This window comes from Elgaria multicarinata, chromosome 14, assembly GCF_023053635.1.
Source record: "Elgaria multicarinata webbii isolate HBS135686 ecotype San Diego chromosome 14, rElgMul1.1.pri, whole genome shotgun sequence".
NCBI lineage: Eukaryota > Metazoa > Chordata > Lepidosauria > Squamata > Anguidae > Elgaria > Elgaria multicarinata.
In genome coordinates, this window is record NC_086184.1 from 30,540,374 (window position 1) to 30,556,401 (window position 16,028).

At 40.4% G+C, this 16,028-nt stretch overlaps 1 protein-coding gene across 3 annotated transcripts in view; it reads left to right on the forward strand.

Moving 5' to 3' along the window:
- GLG1 (golgi glycoprotein 1) overlaps positions 1–16,028 on the forward strand; it is an 88,751-nt gene that overhangs the window by 18,536 nt on the left and 54,187 nt on the right. For all 3 annotated transcript variants that reach the window (XR_010026140.1, XM_063141339.1, XM_063141340.1), the window contains exon 2: positions 14,048–14,080. Coding sequence is in view for 2 of the 3 variants with exons in the window: in XM_063141339.1 (XP_062997409.1) it covers positions 14,048–14,080 (33 nt within the window). In the remaining variant the exon portion in view is untranslated. The remainder of the gene's footprint in view (positions 1–14,047; positions 14,081–16,028) is intronic.

Genomic DNA, 16,028 nt, shown 5'->3' on the forward strand with positions numbered 1-16,028 from the left:
CCGGGATATATGCATGGTGTAGACATACCCTACATTTGGTCTTCTACAGTCCTCTGGCACTTCCCCAGTTCTCCAGGACTCCTCAAAGATAATTGATAGAGGGCAGGTAACAGTGAGACGAAAACCATTTTGAGTCAGTGAATATTGTGGATACCAAAAGTAACCTGCAAAATTGCCCATTAAGAATTTTATGTTTGAAACTGGAGCAGGGGTTTCATTACCCTGGACCAGTGCAAGCAACGAACTTCACTTTATCCAAGGCAAGGCAAGAGTGGGATACATTTAGTAGGAGGTTTTTTGTATTAATATTGAAAAGCAGTTGACAAACTAGATAAACAACAGCCATATAATAATACAATCTAAATAAACCAAACAAGAAAAGAAATGGCAGAGGAATAAAATCTATATAAGGATCAGAACCATAATTGCCCGAGTAATTTTCAAATGCTAACTGAAACAAGTGTTGTCACAGTTTCGGGAAGTTAGCAAGCAGGAGGCTATTGCATTGGGGCCAACTAATATTTTATACCAGAACTGTAAATTGTACCTCAGTTGTGTGGTACATGATGTACTCACAAATTCATTGTTCTGACACTATTTCTCATCCAGAGGGAGAGGCGGGTAACAAAAAAAAATTATATTATTATTATTTCAAACTGCTTTTATGACATTTTTGTTTTGCTTTTTGCGTGATAGCAATTTCTGTTTGAATCTACTGGCTTTAAAGCTGTAGAACCAGTTTTGCAATATTTTCCACTACCTCTTTCTCTTTTCAGTTCTCCCCTTCCCTGTTCTTTCCATGGTTTTGATGGGACGTAGGTCAGAAATTGGTGCTTTTAAGGGTATTTTCCACTGTGCACATACAGAGTTGTGCATTTGTGAGTAACCACATGACTTACTTTAAAGTTTACATTCCTGAACAATTGTGAACATATACATGCAGTTACCAGACCTGAAAAAAAGGAATTTTAAAGTGCAGCATGATCTTCCATTTCTGCAGTTGCTATAGCTTGTGCTCACACTATAAAAAAAATGGTAAAACTCATATGACTTTTCATACTCCTACTTCTACTGCTGTTACAGGACATTGGTGTGGGTGTTTAATAGGAATGTGTTTAATAGGAATGGCAGTCATGGGGAAATCTGGCCCTTTTTGGGCTCACAGGATTTCCCCAGAATCTCCAACTTGGCTTAGCATTTGTGTGTCGCGCTGCAGGGTTTTTCTTGAAATCCAGGGACTTTCTCTACCCTTCCCCCTTAAATCGCCATCTGTGCTAATTGCGGCTGTAATATACTTAATTTTGTGCTAATTGCACCTGCAGTTTGTGCAATTTAAGCATATTACAACTGGAATTTGTGCAAATCACGGTTCAAATTTGCACAAATTAGGCAAATTGCGGGTGCAATTTGCGTAAATGGCATTAAATCGAAGACCTGCACTGACTCGATATGGATTCCTCTGGCCTCCCTATGTCTATGACACTTGATTGCATTATACACCCAGCAGCTACTGTACTGTACTCATTAATGTATACTCACAGAGCAGCATTCACATTTGGGAAATACTAGCACAGCGGTGCCTCACAATTGAAAGAGAGTCCAATGTAGATTCTACCTTGGCAGAATGGTCCACAACATTGGAAGTGTTTCAAAGAAGGGCCTACTGTTGGTGAAGGCTACGCCTAACTTTGTTATAGGAAAGAATTTAGAGCAGGGCCTCATCAGAAGATCTTAAGTGTTGGTGGTAAGGGGTTCATACTGCAAAAGATTTCCCTGACATAATTGGGGCCCAAGAACCAGCATCTTGAATTGGGACTGGGAGCCAAATGGCAGCCAGTGTAGATGTTTCAGAATAAGTTATGTATGTGAATATTGGTCCATACCTGTGGGCTGCCGCATTCTGCGCTACATTTTGAATGTCAGATCCATATTAAGTGCATTGTAGTATTCCAATCTGGAGAACACCAAATCATGAAGCACAGGGGCCAGGTCCCTATCTTTGCAGTAGCAATTGAAATTTACTGTCACTGCATTTTTCCTCTTTACCTGTAGCATTGTGACTTAGTTTGATTGTGTCAACTAGACTAGTTTGCTTTGCAAGTATCTTTCTGCAGAGTACTTGTACCTAAAGCATCTGTCGGGGATGCTTTAGGGTGGATTCCTGCATTGAGCAGGGGGTTGGACTTGATGGCCTTGTAGGCCCCTTCCAACTCTGCTATTCTATGATTCTACTTGCTCTCCACTTATGGTGTGGGTGGACAATAGAGTTTCATAGACTTGATGGCCTTTTCATTCTTTTTCAAATTACGATCCTTTATAGAGCAGGGTATTGTAACTAGCTTTCTTGTAAATCAGAGATTTGGAATTTGGATAGAACAGTTGCTACTTTCAGTTCTTTTTGCTGGATACTGCAGTGGTTGCCACAGGGTACATAGTTAAACCACAAAAAGGATGAGTGTAGATAATGAATGTTAACCAGAAAAGCAGGTCTTCCTGAGGAGAATTGTGTGGGTGTGGGGGAGGAAGAGGGTTGGTATCCACGTTCTACTGCTTGATATTTTAACCAGAATAGCAACATTCCTTTGGGATCGCTGCTAATTGAGCTCTTTAAACAAGTTCTGTTCATTTTTTTTTTTAAAAAAAGATGCAAATGGTTTATTTCAAAGCAGTTTCAGATGTTGCAACTGCAACAGGAAAGAGCCAGTCCAGGTGGACTTGTACAATAAAAGTACTGACTGAGGGAAAATTCCCACCCTCTTGCTAAAATGTATGAAAAATCTTTTTCATAACAAGACTTGCAAAGCGAAGCAGAGCAAGACAGCACTAAAAGCAAAAGCATCATTAGTTGTGCTCAGTGTAATAGCTGTGAAAGCTGCATTGTCACAATCTTCTTGTTTGTATGAGCCTAAACTGACTTTTATACTAAAGGAGTTTGCATGTTTTAATGAGATGATGTGGCAGAGCTTTGATACCAGTAGCAGGGGGACAGGATTTTGAGTTGGAATTTCCTGCTCTAAGACATGTACCCAATATTGAACAGCAGCTAGCTTGAGTTCTTCACAAGGATTGTAATTTCTGTGAATAGGCAGTTGAGACTTAACCAGCAGGATTTAACAATTAATTTACTTTAAATAATTATATACTGCCATTCTTTGTAGAGGCCAAGGGAGCTAACTCAAGAATCAGAAAATACAACAAAAGCCAACAAACCGAAAATACCAATGAGAATTATGACTAAACAATGAGGTGGTATGCCAATTACAAATACAGTATTAAGCAAACTTGGCAATTTCGAAGTTGTATAATGCTTTTCAGGCCATTATTCCAAACAATTATATGAGAGAATACATATACATCATTAAAATACATATATGTCTCACTGTGAAGTGAAACTAAGTAGTGACAGCAAAACTCAGTGTGCCCAATAACCTCGGTGGAAGAACGTTAAACTCTGTTGAAATACATGAGTGGTTTTCAGCAAATCATGCACAATTCTTTGGTTGCTAAAATTAGCATGTCAACAGAGAGCCAATGTGGAATAACGGTCCTAGGTTCTAGTCCCTATACTGCCATGGAGCTCACTGGGTGACTTTGGGCCAGTCACTGATTCCCACCCTAACCTAACTCACAGGATTGTTGTGAGGACAAAATGGAGAAGAGGAGGAGGGTCACATACACTGCTTTGTGTTCCTTGGAGGAAAGGTGGGATATAAAAGTAACAAATAAGTAAACAGCTTTCAGTAACTTTATTTTTTCTTGAATGTAAACAATGTAAGGGAAGTACATGGTATTGTCTTTACATTTTTTACAAATGTTTAATAAAAGTTTTTATATAATATCAGGATGCTTTAATTCCCCCTCAAACATTTCAGGTCAAATACTTGGTGTATTGGTAAAAATATTAACATGTGGCACTTTGTTGTTTAAAATGCAATAAATTGAAGTGGGGTTTTGTCAGACTCAATCCGAGTTATGAAGGGTGTTAAACAGGTGCTTATGTGTTGTTGTCCCTTCCTTTTAACCTTTATGACATACATGGTTTGGTTCAGTTGCTTAAAGAACTGAATGCATGGCCAGTAGCTATAGAAAATAGGGTCATCAGTATTTTGTTATGCAGGTGATATGACCTTCTTCTTCTTCTTCTTCTTCTTCTTCTTCTTCTTCTTATTATTATTATTATTATTATTATTATTATTTACCGAGAATGATCTTAAAAGGCTGATGAATCCGCTGGCAAAGTTCTACCTAAGGCGCAACTTATTCTAAAACCAAAGTGGTTGTTTTAAAAATCCCCTATTTTTAACTGGTCAATTTCAAAGAACCCCATTCAGCAGCTTGAAGATCTAGTTATTTAGGGGTATTTTTTTGCAGCTTATTCCTTTTGGAGTGCTCAGCAGGATGCCCTTCTCATTAAAATAAGGCCTATCTCATCTTCAGTACTTTTGGGGAAGGAATGAAACTTTCCCCACCCCCTATACAATTCTTCTCTTTGTATATGAGGTTCTCAGTGCTCATCTGCCCAAGGGACTATCAAACTTTTACCTACAGCTTCAGAAATGGTGCAGCTTAAGATACCCACAAACAAGCAAGTTTGGATATTCTGCTTCCATCATGATATTTGTCCATATGTGGTTTGCTGGAATCCTCTGGCTTCTCAGCTGAGGGTCAAAATAGTCCCTTAGAATCTGTGTCTTTCAAGGGCATTTGGACAATGACTTTTGGTAGGAAGCTGTATGTGGGTTACTTGCATCACTGTCTTTTTTCTAGAGGTGTTTACCAATTATATCTGTTGCAAGCATTTGATTTTTAACTGATTCTGCACACACACACACAGATCTAGTGGCATAGAAAGTTATTTTAGACTGAATTGGACCGTTGATACATCTTGCCTAGTATTGTTGACAATGGCTGTATTTGGACAACACAATAACCAACAGTGGTTTAAATAGTCAACTGTTAGTTGAATAGTCAATAATTGGTTATTGTTTGTCTGTCAGGCAAAACCCACCACATCATTGACTATTTCCCCGAAATAACCAACGGAGAAAAACAACGCTCTGCAGAGATGACTAGTTGCACAACTGTTGGTTAGCGTGTTGTCTGTAATGCTCTGTGGACTATTTTGCCCCATTGAGTTGACTATTTCGGCTGCCTACAGAATCCTCCAGCAAGGACGACCAAAGCAGCGACTGCCACTCTAGTCTAGCTGCTCTAGTCTAGCTGGCAGAACTTGCAATCGCTGATGGGATAACAGCAGGAGGACTGAGGTGGAGAGAGGGTGGGGTTTGTGTCAATCAAACACACAGTTGACTAATAGTCAACTCAACACTGGCATTAATCCACTCCACAGTTGATTTTAACCATGTCATGTGGGGAGTACCCCCTTGATAATCAACCCTGGAGTTAACTATTAACTTACCATTGATTATTGTGTTGTCCGTACGCAGCCAACGACTGACAGCGGCTGTCCTGGGTTACAGGCAGGATTCTTTCCCAGCTCTACTACAAGGAGATGCCAGAGATTGAACCTTAGAATTTCTGCATGCAAAGAAAGTGCTCTACCACTGAGCTGTCACCCCAGCCCCCAAAATGTTAAAGGCTGATGGATTTACCATGGCATAAGCTTTTGTAAACTACCTGGCAACTGAGGATAACATTTCATGCCTCTAAAAAGTGGGCTCTACTCCACAAAAGCTTCTGCCACAGTAAGTCTATCGGTCTTTGAGATGCCACAAGACTTTTTCATATGACAGTCTACTATGACTATTCTTTGATAATTTGTCACACAGATTAATTGAAAGTAATCTTAATACTTTTCAAAAGCTCAGTGAGCACATCTTTTGGAGGACACTAAAGAAAGAGGATGGTTTCTTAATATGAGAAACCATAGCAGCAAACAAGCTATTGCTAGTACAGTGGGCATATTTAGAGATGTGAGGGCATGTGTGTGTGTGTGTGTGTGTGTGGGGGGGGATTTTTCTTTTCTTTTCCCAAAGACGTTTCACAGTTTTTTTCAATAACAGCAATGGAGTGGGGGTACTTCCTCTGTGATTTTTTTTTTAAATGAGTGAAGTTCTACTCAAAAAGTGAAGAGAGAAGATTTTTTTCTGTTAAACAAGGCTACAATCCTATGTGCACTTACCTGTGAGAAATCTCCAATAAACAGTGTGGGATCTCTGAGTAAACATCCGTAGGTTTCTTTTATGTAAGCTACCATTGGAAGGTTTTACCTTAAAAGGCAACTGAAAGATATCAGTTTAAATAAAATTGCTCTGAAAAATTCATAAAACATGCCAAATTGTATATGCTAATTAACTTATGAAAAATGCATTTTATGTTAAAGTAGCAAACAAAGTTTAGTTTTGATAATAAAATAAATCTTACATATATTTTAATTTCCCTCATTTTTTCTCTTCCCACCCCTCCCAAAATTGGGGGCAGGTTTCTCTCTCCCCCTACATCTCCATTACAATCAACATCTCTGAAAATTTTACCTCTGCAGGTGTCTTTACTAATTTTCATAAAACTGTATGAAATGTTCTCTATTGTAAGGCATAAAATCTTCCCCCCACCCAGTAATAGCTTTTCTAAAACCAGAGCCTGTCCAAAGACACTAAAACTGCTGTGTAAATTAATACGTAGAGTACAATTTACTATTGTTCCTAGTACTGAGTTCCTTTGGACAAGAGGACATGAAAATTTGAAACAAAAGTCCAGCAGTCTGTAAGAACTTAGGCTATGATTTTAACTGACTATTGGCATTTTCTGTAGCTTGCATCTCTTTAAAGGAGTAAGATAGTGGGTTTTTTGTTTTGTTTTTGCAGAGGGTGGGGAACAGCTATTTGCTAACTGGGGCAGGAAGGGAAAGCAGTCTCATTTTTTTTCTTCATTTGTAACATGAAAAAGTGGTTAGCCTCTGTCCTTTGTCGTGAATGCTTGTTTGTTAACCAAGCCTTGTCAGTAGGTGTTTCCCTGTAAGAGTGCTTTGTAGGTAGACCCGGCATCACGGGTTAGCATTGACAGGCAACTATAGTGCCCCCATTGGCCAAGCCCCACCCCCACCCCCACCCCGTCACCAAAAGGCAGCATCTGATTGATTTGGATTGCTGCTACTCAAAATGTAATTTTTTAAAAAGGCTTTCTAAAATAATGCACAGGTCCTGCAAGCTTGGCCAATTGGGTGTCACAGCACTTTATCAGCAGGGCCAGTGGGGTAAGGAGTAGAAGGAGGAGCTCATGTTCTCCTTCCCTCCTAGTTAAAAAAAATAACGGGGGTGGGTGCTGGTTGGCTGGGTAATGGGAAGGGGCCTTGGGGGGGCCCATTGCCAGCAGTATGCCAAGGGCCCACTGGATTCTGGCACCGGCCCTGTCTCCAGGAGGCTAGACAGTGATTCTTTTGGAAGTTACACTATACTTGATCAAATTGGAAGAGTTGATTCTTAGCTCGTTTCTCCTTTCTACTTCTCCACCCCCTCCATGCTTTAATTCTCTTCAGAATGACAGTAGAACAGTAGCAACTTGCCAGTTTGTGTTGAGGTTTAAACACTGGAGGAGTCTGTTGCTTTTATTTCAGAGTGAGTCTTGTAGAACTTTTTTTAAATAGGGATTTACCTTCCTTGTCATCAGCCAGTCAGCCGAGATTCCCTTCCTACATTGTGTTCTGCTCTTGGGTTTGTGCATGTATATACAAAACAGTTTGGACAGCTTTGATGCTATAGTGGAACAGTGTGAATTCATGATTTCTTCATAAGACCATTTGTGTGTAACCCTACAAAAGCTATTTGGACCAGTAAGCCTGTATTGTTAGAGGCTTATTTTTCTGTGAAGGCATGAAGTACCATCTGACTTGCATCTCATTTAACATAAAGCCTGTAGGATGCATTTTGCTTCAGCATCCCTTGCATTTCTGAGCATCTGAAAGGAGATACCAGCTTCTTTAACCATTTCAGGGAGAACCAGGGCCTGTTTATGGCCACTTTGTCTTGATGACTCTATTCTAGGAGCATTACAGCACAAATGACCAAAATCCCCTGCCCCATGAAGGTAGTGGGTATTTCAGGAAGTAATCTTTGCTAGGCTCTACAGGGAAATGTTTTGTGGCTCGTTCTTGTCATAAATGTAGGGCAACCTTGATTGCAGTCTGAAACTGCTGCAGCAGCAGCTTGTCCCAATCTCTAGATCAGTGTTTCTAGACTTGGATTCCTGGAGCACTTTTTTCTGGATAAAAATAGGATGCACATTTTAACTCTACACTTCGAGAAAGAGCAACAGTAATAAATGGCTAGCCCTGCTAAGGTAAAAGCAGTTTAGAATAGAAAAATAAGCTAATGTTTTAGTGTGGTGATGAAGGTAGCGTTCATTTGCCCAAGGAGATAATCATGTAATGGTTAGAGATGTGAAAGTCTGGAAAAAAACCCAGAAAAAATCAGGAAAAACCATGTTTTTTTCCTGAAGCCCTTTTTGGATTTTTTTCTGGAAAAATGAAGAAAAATGGATTATGGGATGTTTTATTTTAGCATGATGAATAAAATGTTTAAGGCAATGTGTTCAGATATTTACTTCTCCAAATGACTTCTAAAAACTATGTACAGTATTAGATTATTACAATTTCTGTGCACTGAGGACAAGCAAGCAGGGGGTTGGACTCGATGGCCTTGTAGGCCCCTTCCAACTCTGCTACTCTATGATTCTAAGTCCTAGGTTGCAAACTGAGACTACAACTCTCAAATGCAAGAGCAAGATGCATTTCTGCCTCTAGGGGGCACTGCTACTGAAGCAGAGACTGAAACTGATAGTGATAACTATAGCTCGGGAATTGAGTCTGATTACATTTCATGCACATTCATTGAATCTTGGTCCCCCCTTTTTTTCTCAGTTCTTTTTATGGAAATAGGTGCTTTATGTCTGCTTGACACTGTGAAGGACTAGCAGAGACATAAATAATTTTCTTTGTTACTAATGTTGATGGTTTCATCTGTTGTTGCTTTTAAATTATTTTTTGCCTGCTCCTCATAAACTGGCAAAACCAAAGAGGTTCCTTACAGTTCAGGTGTTCCTAACAGTTCAGGAGCTTGTAGCTCCATTTGTTACCGAAAAGGTTTTTTTAAAAAAGTAAATTCAGTTTGTAATAATTGTTTGAATACACTGTACTTTTAATATACCAAATGTAATAATTTTATGCCAAACCAACTTGGACATAATTAAATTTCATGTTCCAAAAGTAACAAAGTGACTTTCAATCTGTAAAAAGTGCTAATAGTGCATTATTTCATTTATTTTTTTTTTAAAAAAATGTTTTTCCCTGAACCCCCCCACCCCCCCAGAAAAAATACTGTTCCCCCCCCCCCTCCCCATGGCTTTAGAATTTCCGGAAATTTTATATCGTTAGTAATGGTGCTATCAGTGGCTGCCAAAAACATTTGCCAACTTTGCTGTTCTGTTCATTCCCAAACAGAGCTTAGTGGGCATTTAAAGGGCATTTTAGCAGCCCCATTCATGTACCCCTGAAACGAGTATGAGCTAACATTCAGATCATCTCACCTAACAGAACAAGTTAGTAAACTGGAAAAATCCCAGGTGCCTTGTTGCTTGTGCCCCTAAGCTGCTGATCTTGGCGATTATAAACTTAAAACCCATTTTTTCATGACCTAGACCATTGAGCATGAACTTAGGGCTAAATAGAGAGATATGTTCTGTTATGAATTTATTCTCATGTTTTGATATTTGAGAACTAAAGTTGTTCCATGAATTATGCTAATGTTAAAAACTTAACTTGATAGTATATGTCAGGAGATGAAGAGACAAATATCTTAAGCCCCATGTTTTGTTCATGCATTGCTTTGGTGAAGAGAGAAGCAATTCAATAGGACTTCCAGGAATTAGAATAGTACTAAATTAACCTGTGTACAAATTGTTTTCTGAGAAATGTATCCCTTTGTGGTTAAAAATACTGTATCCTGTTTGCTGGGGTGGGGGGTGGATCTTGTTGAAAGGCTATTTAAAGTTTGTCTCACTTTCCTTCTCCAATGTTTACTTTTGAAAACTAGAATGTAGTAGTTTTGTATTGTTTTCATTTTTCCAGCATAATTTTTAGACACTCTTTGATACAGAATATGAATCGAGCATGTTAACTGGTGAGGGTAGTGATACGGTATGGAGAACCTCTCCTTAGGATGGAGGCATCTACTCTAGGGCAGTCCCATCCTGTCTCCAAATGTGGAGGATTACTCTTCACCAATGGGCAATCATTCCCTCTACTTCCTCTGACACTATTAAACTACACCTCTTTATTTAAAATACACCCTTTTTCTTAAGATACCTGGTCATTAGGCGTGAGACAAAACAGATCAGAGGAGCCTGGAAATAAAACAAAGATATATAGTATATTAAAAGGAAATAAAACAAGAAATCTTATTTATGAACATTGTTATTACTTTTTAACAGGATTTCTGTACCGTTACTTTTGCCACCAATCAGCTGTAAGACACCGCATTTCCTATCCTTAACCAAACATAAGCCAATTCCCCAATCAAGCTCCACCCCAGTTAACTCAAAAGCCTAGCAAAGAAGGCTTGAAAAGCAGTGTACTCTCTGTTTGACTTCTACCTAGAACTGTCAGTGGTGTTGACCATGCTTCTTCTGAAGTCTTTGGCAGCTGCTTGGTCTTCAGGCCACTACCACCACTTGTCACTTAGGCTTCAGCGCATTCCTCTGAAGGCTGCTCCAGCAGTCTTCCTCTCCCTACTTGCAGATCTCCTTTAGCGTCTGCCTCACATACTCTCAGCTGGGCCTCCTGGTCTTGTAGCTGATCTTCTTCCTGGCTGATATCTTCTTCAGATTCCCCAACCTCTCATAAGGACACCTGATGACTCTTCCTCAGGCAAGGTCTCCTGTCAGACTCCTCTGACGGACTCTCCCCAGCTCCTTATATTCACTTCAGTCAAAACCCTCCAGCCAATCAGTGTTGGCGTGGCCAACATTGTGTCATCTCTGTGTAGACTTCGGCCCAATGGGTTTTGTCAAGACACAGGCCTCACACACCAGGCCTAGTCACACACAAACCGTCCTCAAGCCAAGCGCCACCACTTGAACAACCTGAGGCTAGGGTAAAACACAACCTTTCCCTCCTATGAGAGGGTAAAGGCTAGAATCTGGAAAGGTTTTACTGTGTATGTAATAAGCTGAAGGTTATATATAAGGTGTTTATGATAGTAACTGTAGAGCAGGTGATAAAGCCAAACAGACATGTGGTTCGAGGTAACAAAACAAAATAAAATGTTTATTTTTGTTTAACAGATCTTAGTTACTTCAAATTCAAGTTAACCTGCTCAATCTACTAGTTTTAATAAAAACAGTAATCTTAAGTCTCTTAAAATCTTATCTCCTTTCACTCTCCACACACTGACAATCCTAACTGACACTCCCCACCAATTAACCAACATTTATACTCCTCCCCGCTTTCACAGCATCATCAGCCACACCCACTCAGTCCAACATTCTGCACTCACTAGATATATAAAGCGCAGACATACCTAAGTGAACAGAACTGTGGTGTAATGTCACAGGTTTCCTTACAATGTTCAATTATTCTCCAATCAGATGATACCAAATTATTCTCCAATCAGTTGCCAAATTTGCCAGCACACCATATTTTCAAGCCTCAAGAAAAAAGTGTACATTTTTCTTTTACTATTAACCCAGTCAGACTCTCAGCTATTGAAATAAAGCATAATAGTAAAAATAAATAAATAAAAAAAAATCCGTTTTACCTCAGTTTCTCCACAAGGCATAAACAGCATTGTGCACTGAGGAACAAAATCTTGAACATCACCTGTGCTTCTTTTAGGCTTTGTAAGCATCTCCCTACAATGCAGAACACTTCCCCATGCCTACATCGCTTGTTAAAAGTGACACAGGAACCACTAGTTCTTGCCCACTTAGTGGAATACAGATATCAAATGGTTACTTTGCAAGGATAGATGCAACAAGCAATTATGAGGGTAGAGTGGTTGAATTAAGCCTGAAGGACCTAGAACCTTTGCTCTAACACAGTGGTTCTCAACCTTCCTAATGCTGCGACCCTTTAATACAGTTCCTCATGTTGTGGTGACCCCCAACCATAAAATTATTTTCGTTGCTACTTCATAACTGTAATTTTGCTACTGTTATGAATCATAATGTAAATATCTGATATGCAGGATGTATTTTCATTGTTACAAATTGAACATAATTAAAGCATAGTGATTAATCACAAAAACAATATGTAATTATATATTGTGAAATATTTACATTAATTACAAATAAATGAAATATGTGTTTTCCGATGATCTTAGGCGACCCCTGTGAAAGGGTCGTTCGGCCCCCAAAGGGGTTGCGACCCACAGGTTGAGAACTGCTGCTCTAATGCAACCTGGTCCCTCCAGATATTTTGGCCTTCAATTTTCATCACCCCAGACATTTGGCCATATTGGCTGGGGTTTGTGGGAGCTGTAGTCTAAAACATCTGGCACAATCCAAGTTGACGAAGACTGTGATGAAAAGGAAGCCCTTGGAGCAAGCAGACCAACATAGTTTAAGGTGAAATGAGGAGCCGGGATCACTGGTGCCTGTGCCGCTCCCATTGCAAAGGTTTTGTCTGTTCATCTGCACTCCTGTAACATCAAGCTGCTGTTACGGAAAGAGTAGCATTCAACTAGAATTCAGAGTGAATTTCACTGGAGCAAGTAGAAAGTTGGGGGCAGGGACTGAAAACCAGGGAAGACGAAGGTTTTCATGGCCTCTTGGCTGGGGGTGGATAGAATTATTCCTGTATAGTTCCATCAGTGGACCTGCTTTGGAGTGTCGTAATGAAACCAAAGGTGGTGCTAATTGATATTGAAACTACAGGGAGGGGAGGGAAGAAAGGGGTTGACAAGTGCTGCATGTGAGGAAATATGCCTACAAGTACTTAAGGGGGGTTAATCTAAAGGCCTCCGGGAAAAGTTAGGTTTTCAAGGAGGACTTTGAACAGGGCTAGCGCAGGACTTTGCACTGCACACTGCGATGGGAGGGAAGTGCGAATAGCTGTGTACCACAGCCAGTGCAGTTGGGGAATGGAGTCGTTGCTGCATGCCACTGTTGAGGGGGCAGCATGAGCCATTGCCACATGGACCCCCATGCCGCCACCGCCATGTGGGTTCTCCTGCCAGTTGCTACTTTCCCCTCAATATCTGGCTCTGAGGGGTCCTTCTGATGAGGCAGCCAGAGAATTCATACTAAAAAGTCTGAAGAACTGGCTGAGAGAAGTCTCCAGCAAATCAAGCTGTAGCTGGTAGTTCTGAGGAGGGATGCAAAGGATGGCTGAATGCAACATCTTAATGATATAGGGCGGGATACAGATGTTTTAAATAAATACTAAATAAATAAACATCTCATTAAGGCTGTTTCTCTGTGTGGACAGTTCTTGTGGGAGGAGACCCCACAGACCATGAATTGTTTGCTGAATTGAGGAGAACTCTTCTGGTCTTTTGCTCTTGGTGTTATTTAGTTCAGGTCCAAAGGGGACAGAGTAATACTTGCATGGGTTTTGTTAGCATTTCTCTTCTCTCTGGACTTGCAATTCATAATTGTAAATTGTGACACATGGGCAGGAAAAAGTGTTGACTGTCCTATATTCTGAAGAGGCCATGGGAGTCGTTGAGCATTCATTAGTGAAATCCTACTGGCTTTTGTTTGATGGAACTCTTGTAAGCTGTATAAACCTCTGGCCTGTCTAGACTATATTGCTTTATGATATAAGACTTTCGGAAAAGCAACGTAAGAGGAACATTAATAACAGCAACATGTAGCTGATGCCTTTGAATCAAGGCCAATCCCTTGGTGGCAGAGATTGATTAGATTAGATAAACCTGCATTTAACCTCTGGGATGCTGACCTTTGTAGATTAATGTGCAAGGCTAGTTTAATAATGCACATTATTCTGAAACAATAGCATTTGCCTGTTTGCATGGAAAGAAGGCAGTGTATCTTGACCTATTCTGAATCAATGTCTTTTTGTTTCTTTTTCCAGCCGGACAATGAAATTTCATCAGACTGCAACCACGTAAGTGTATTGCTTTTTCTAGGGGTTTGGGGCTTGCTCCTTAGAGGGCATGTTCCCCATTTGCTCTTGGCAAATGGGCAGTCTTCCAGAATCGTGGGGTATCTCCTTAAAATAAGAAAAGGTTTTTTACCTCTCTGTGGCCATCTATGTAAAGAGTTAGCATTTTGATTTCCAGTTGAATGCCTCCTTGTTAGAAGGTTTCCTTGGTGATAAACTTAATAAAAACATCATGATCTTTGCATTATGTAGGCACTAGAGCATACCTTAATTAAAGTGGAGATGTAAGTAGTTGGTGAGTGTAGAATTTGTCACATGCAGTAGTCCCCACTGGGTAAACAGCTGAGGGGCAGCTAGCACATGCCTGCACTCCTACCATGGCCTTAGCCCTGTGCTGCTTTGCAAGGCTGAGCAATGTATTGAAGAACTATTGCAGGGTCCCCAGCATTTTTGAGCCTGTGGGCACCGCTGGAATTCTGAGAAAATGTCTGGGGTGTTGTCACAAACTGGCTGGTCATGGGGCATGACCAGCCGCAAAATGGCTGCTGGAAGGCATGGCCGTCACAGAACAACTTTTTAGCAGAAGAAAAACTGGTAGTGCTGAAATACAAGTAAGTTGCCCAAGAACCTGAGTGGCAGAGGTGGTCTCTGAGCCCCCAAATGCAAAACCATTCCCTTGAACCCAGTTTTCTCCTCCAAGAGGATGCCTGTTTCACCAAGAGCAAGCCAATTAATTTCTCCAAATCGCTTTTAATCAATTCCTCTAATTTATTCACCTGAATTCTGCCCAATGTGCTCAGCTATCCTGTGAAAGAACAAACATAAACAAAAGAAAAGAACATAGTGGAAGGGGCAGGAGAAGCCGAAACTGTGGAGGCTGTAATGTTTTATTCTTTCTCTTGCATGGTAAAGCCAGAAAAAGAGGGGTGGGAGTGTCTTGCAACTTTCATTGCTTAGTACTGTGGTTTTTGATGCGGTGGGAGGAGAGTAATGGGCTCAAGTGACAGGAAGCCAGATTCCGGCTGGACATCAGGAAAAACTTCCTGACTGTTAGAGCAGTACGACAATGGAACCAATGACCTAGGGAGGTCGTGGGTTCTCCCACACTAGAGGCCTTCAAGAGGTAGCTGGACAGCCATCTGTCAGGGATGCTTCAAGGTGGATTCCTGCATTGATCAGGGGCTTGGACTTGATGGCCTTATAGGCCCCTTCCAACTCTACTATTCTATGATTCTATGATAAAGAATGTGGAAGCATCTGTATGGGTGATGCCATAGCATTTATTTGCTAGGTTGCTTAGTTTTCCCTACTTGTGTCTTTTTAAGAGGAATCTTGACCATTTAAAAAATTACATTCAAAAAATAAATATCTCTATCTTTTACAATATAAATACTTAAGTTTCTAAATGTATGAAAAGCATTTTTGCAGCTGATCATACTTTTTTGTGTGTTTCCTATTTATTTATTTATTTATTTATTTATTTAATTACATTTATATACCGCCCCACAGCCGAAGCTCTCTGGGCGGTTTACAACATTTAAAAATAGTAAACATTAAAAGTATACAATTTAAAAACACACACACACACACATAAAAACAGTATAAAAACAACAGTATCCATTTAAAAACAACAATTGTGGGGTCCATTAAAAACAAACCTAACGTTGTTAAATGCTGTTAAAATGCTGTTAAAAATGCCTGGGAGAAGAGAAAAGTCTTGACCTGGCGCCGAAAAGATAACAATGTTGGCGCCAGGCGAGCCTCATCGGGGAGATCATTCCACAGTCGGGGGGCCACCACTGAAAAGGCCCTCTCCCTTGTTGCCATCCTCCGAGCTTCCCTTGGAGTAGGCACTCGGAGGAGGACCTTAGATGTTGAGCGCAGTGTACGGGTAGGTTCATGTCGGGAGAGGCGTTCCATCAGGTATTGTGGTCCCAAGCTATTAATTTGT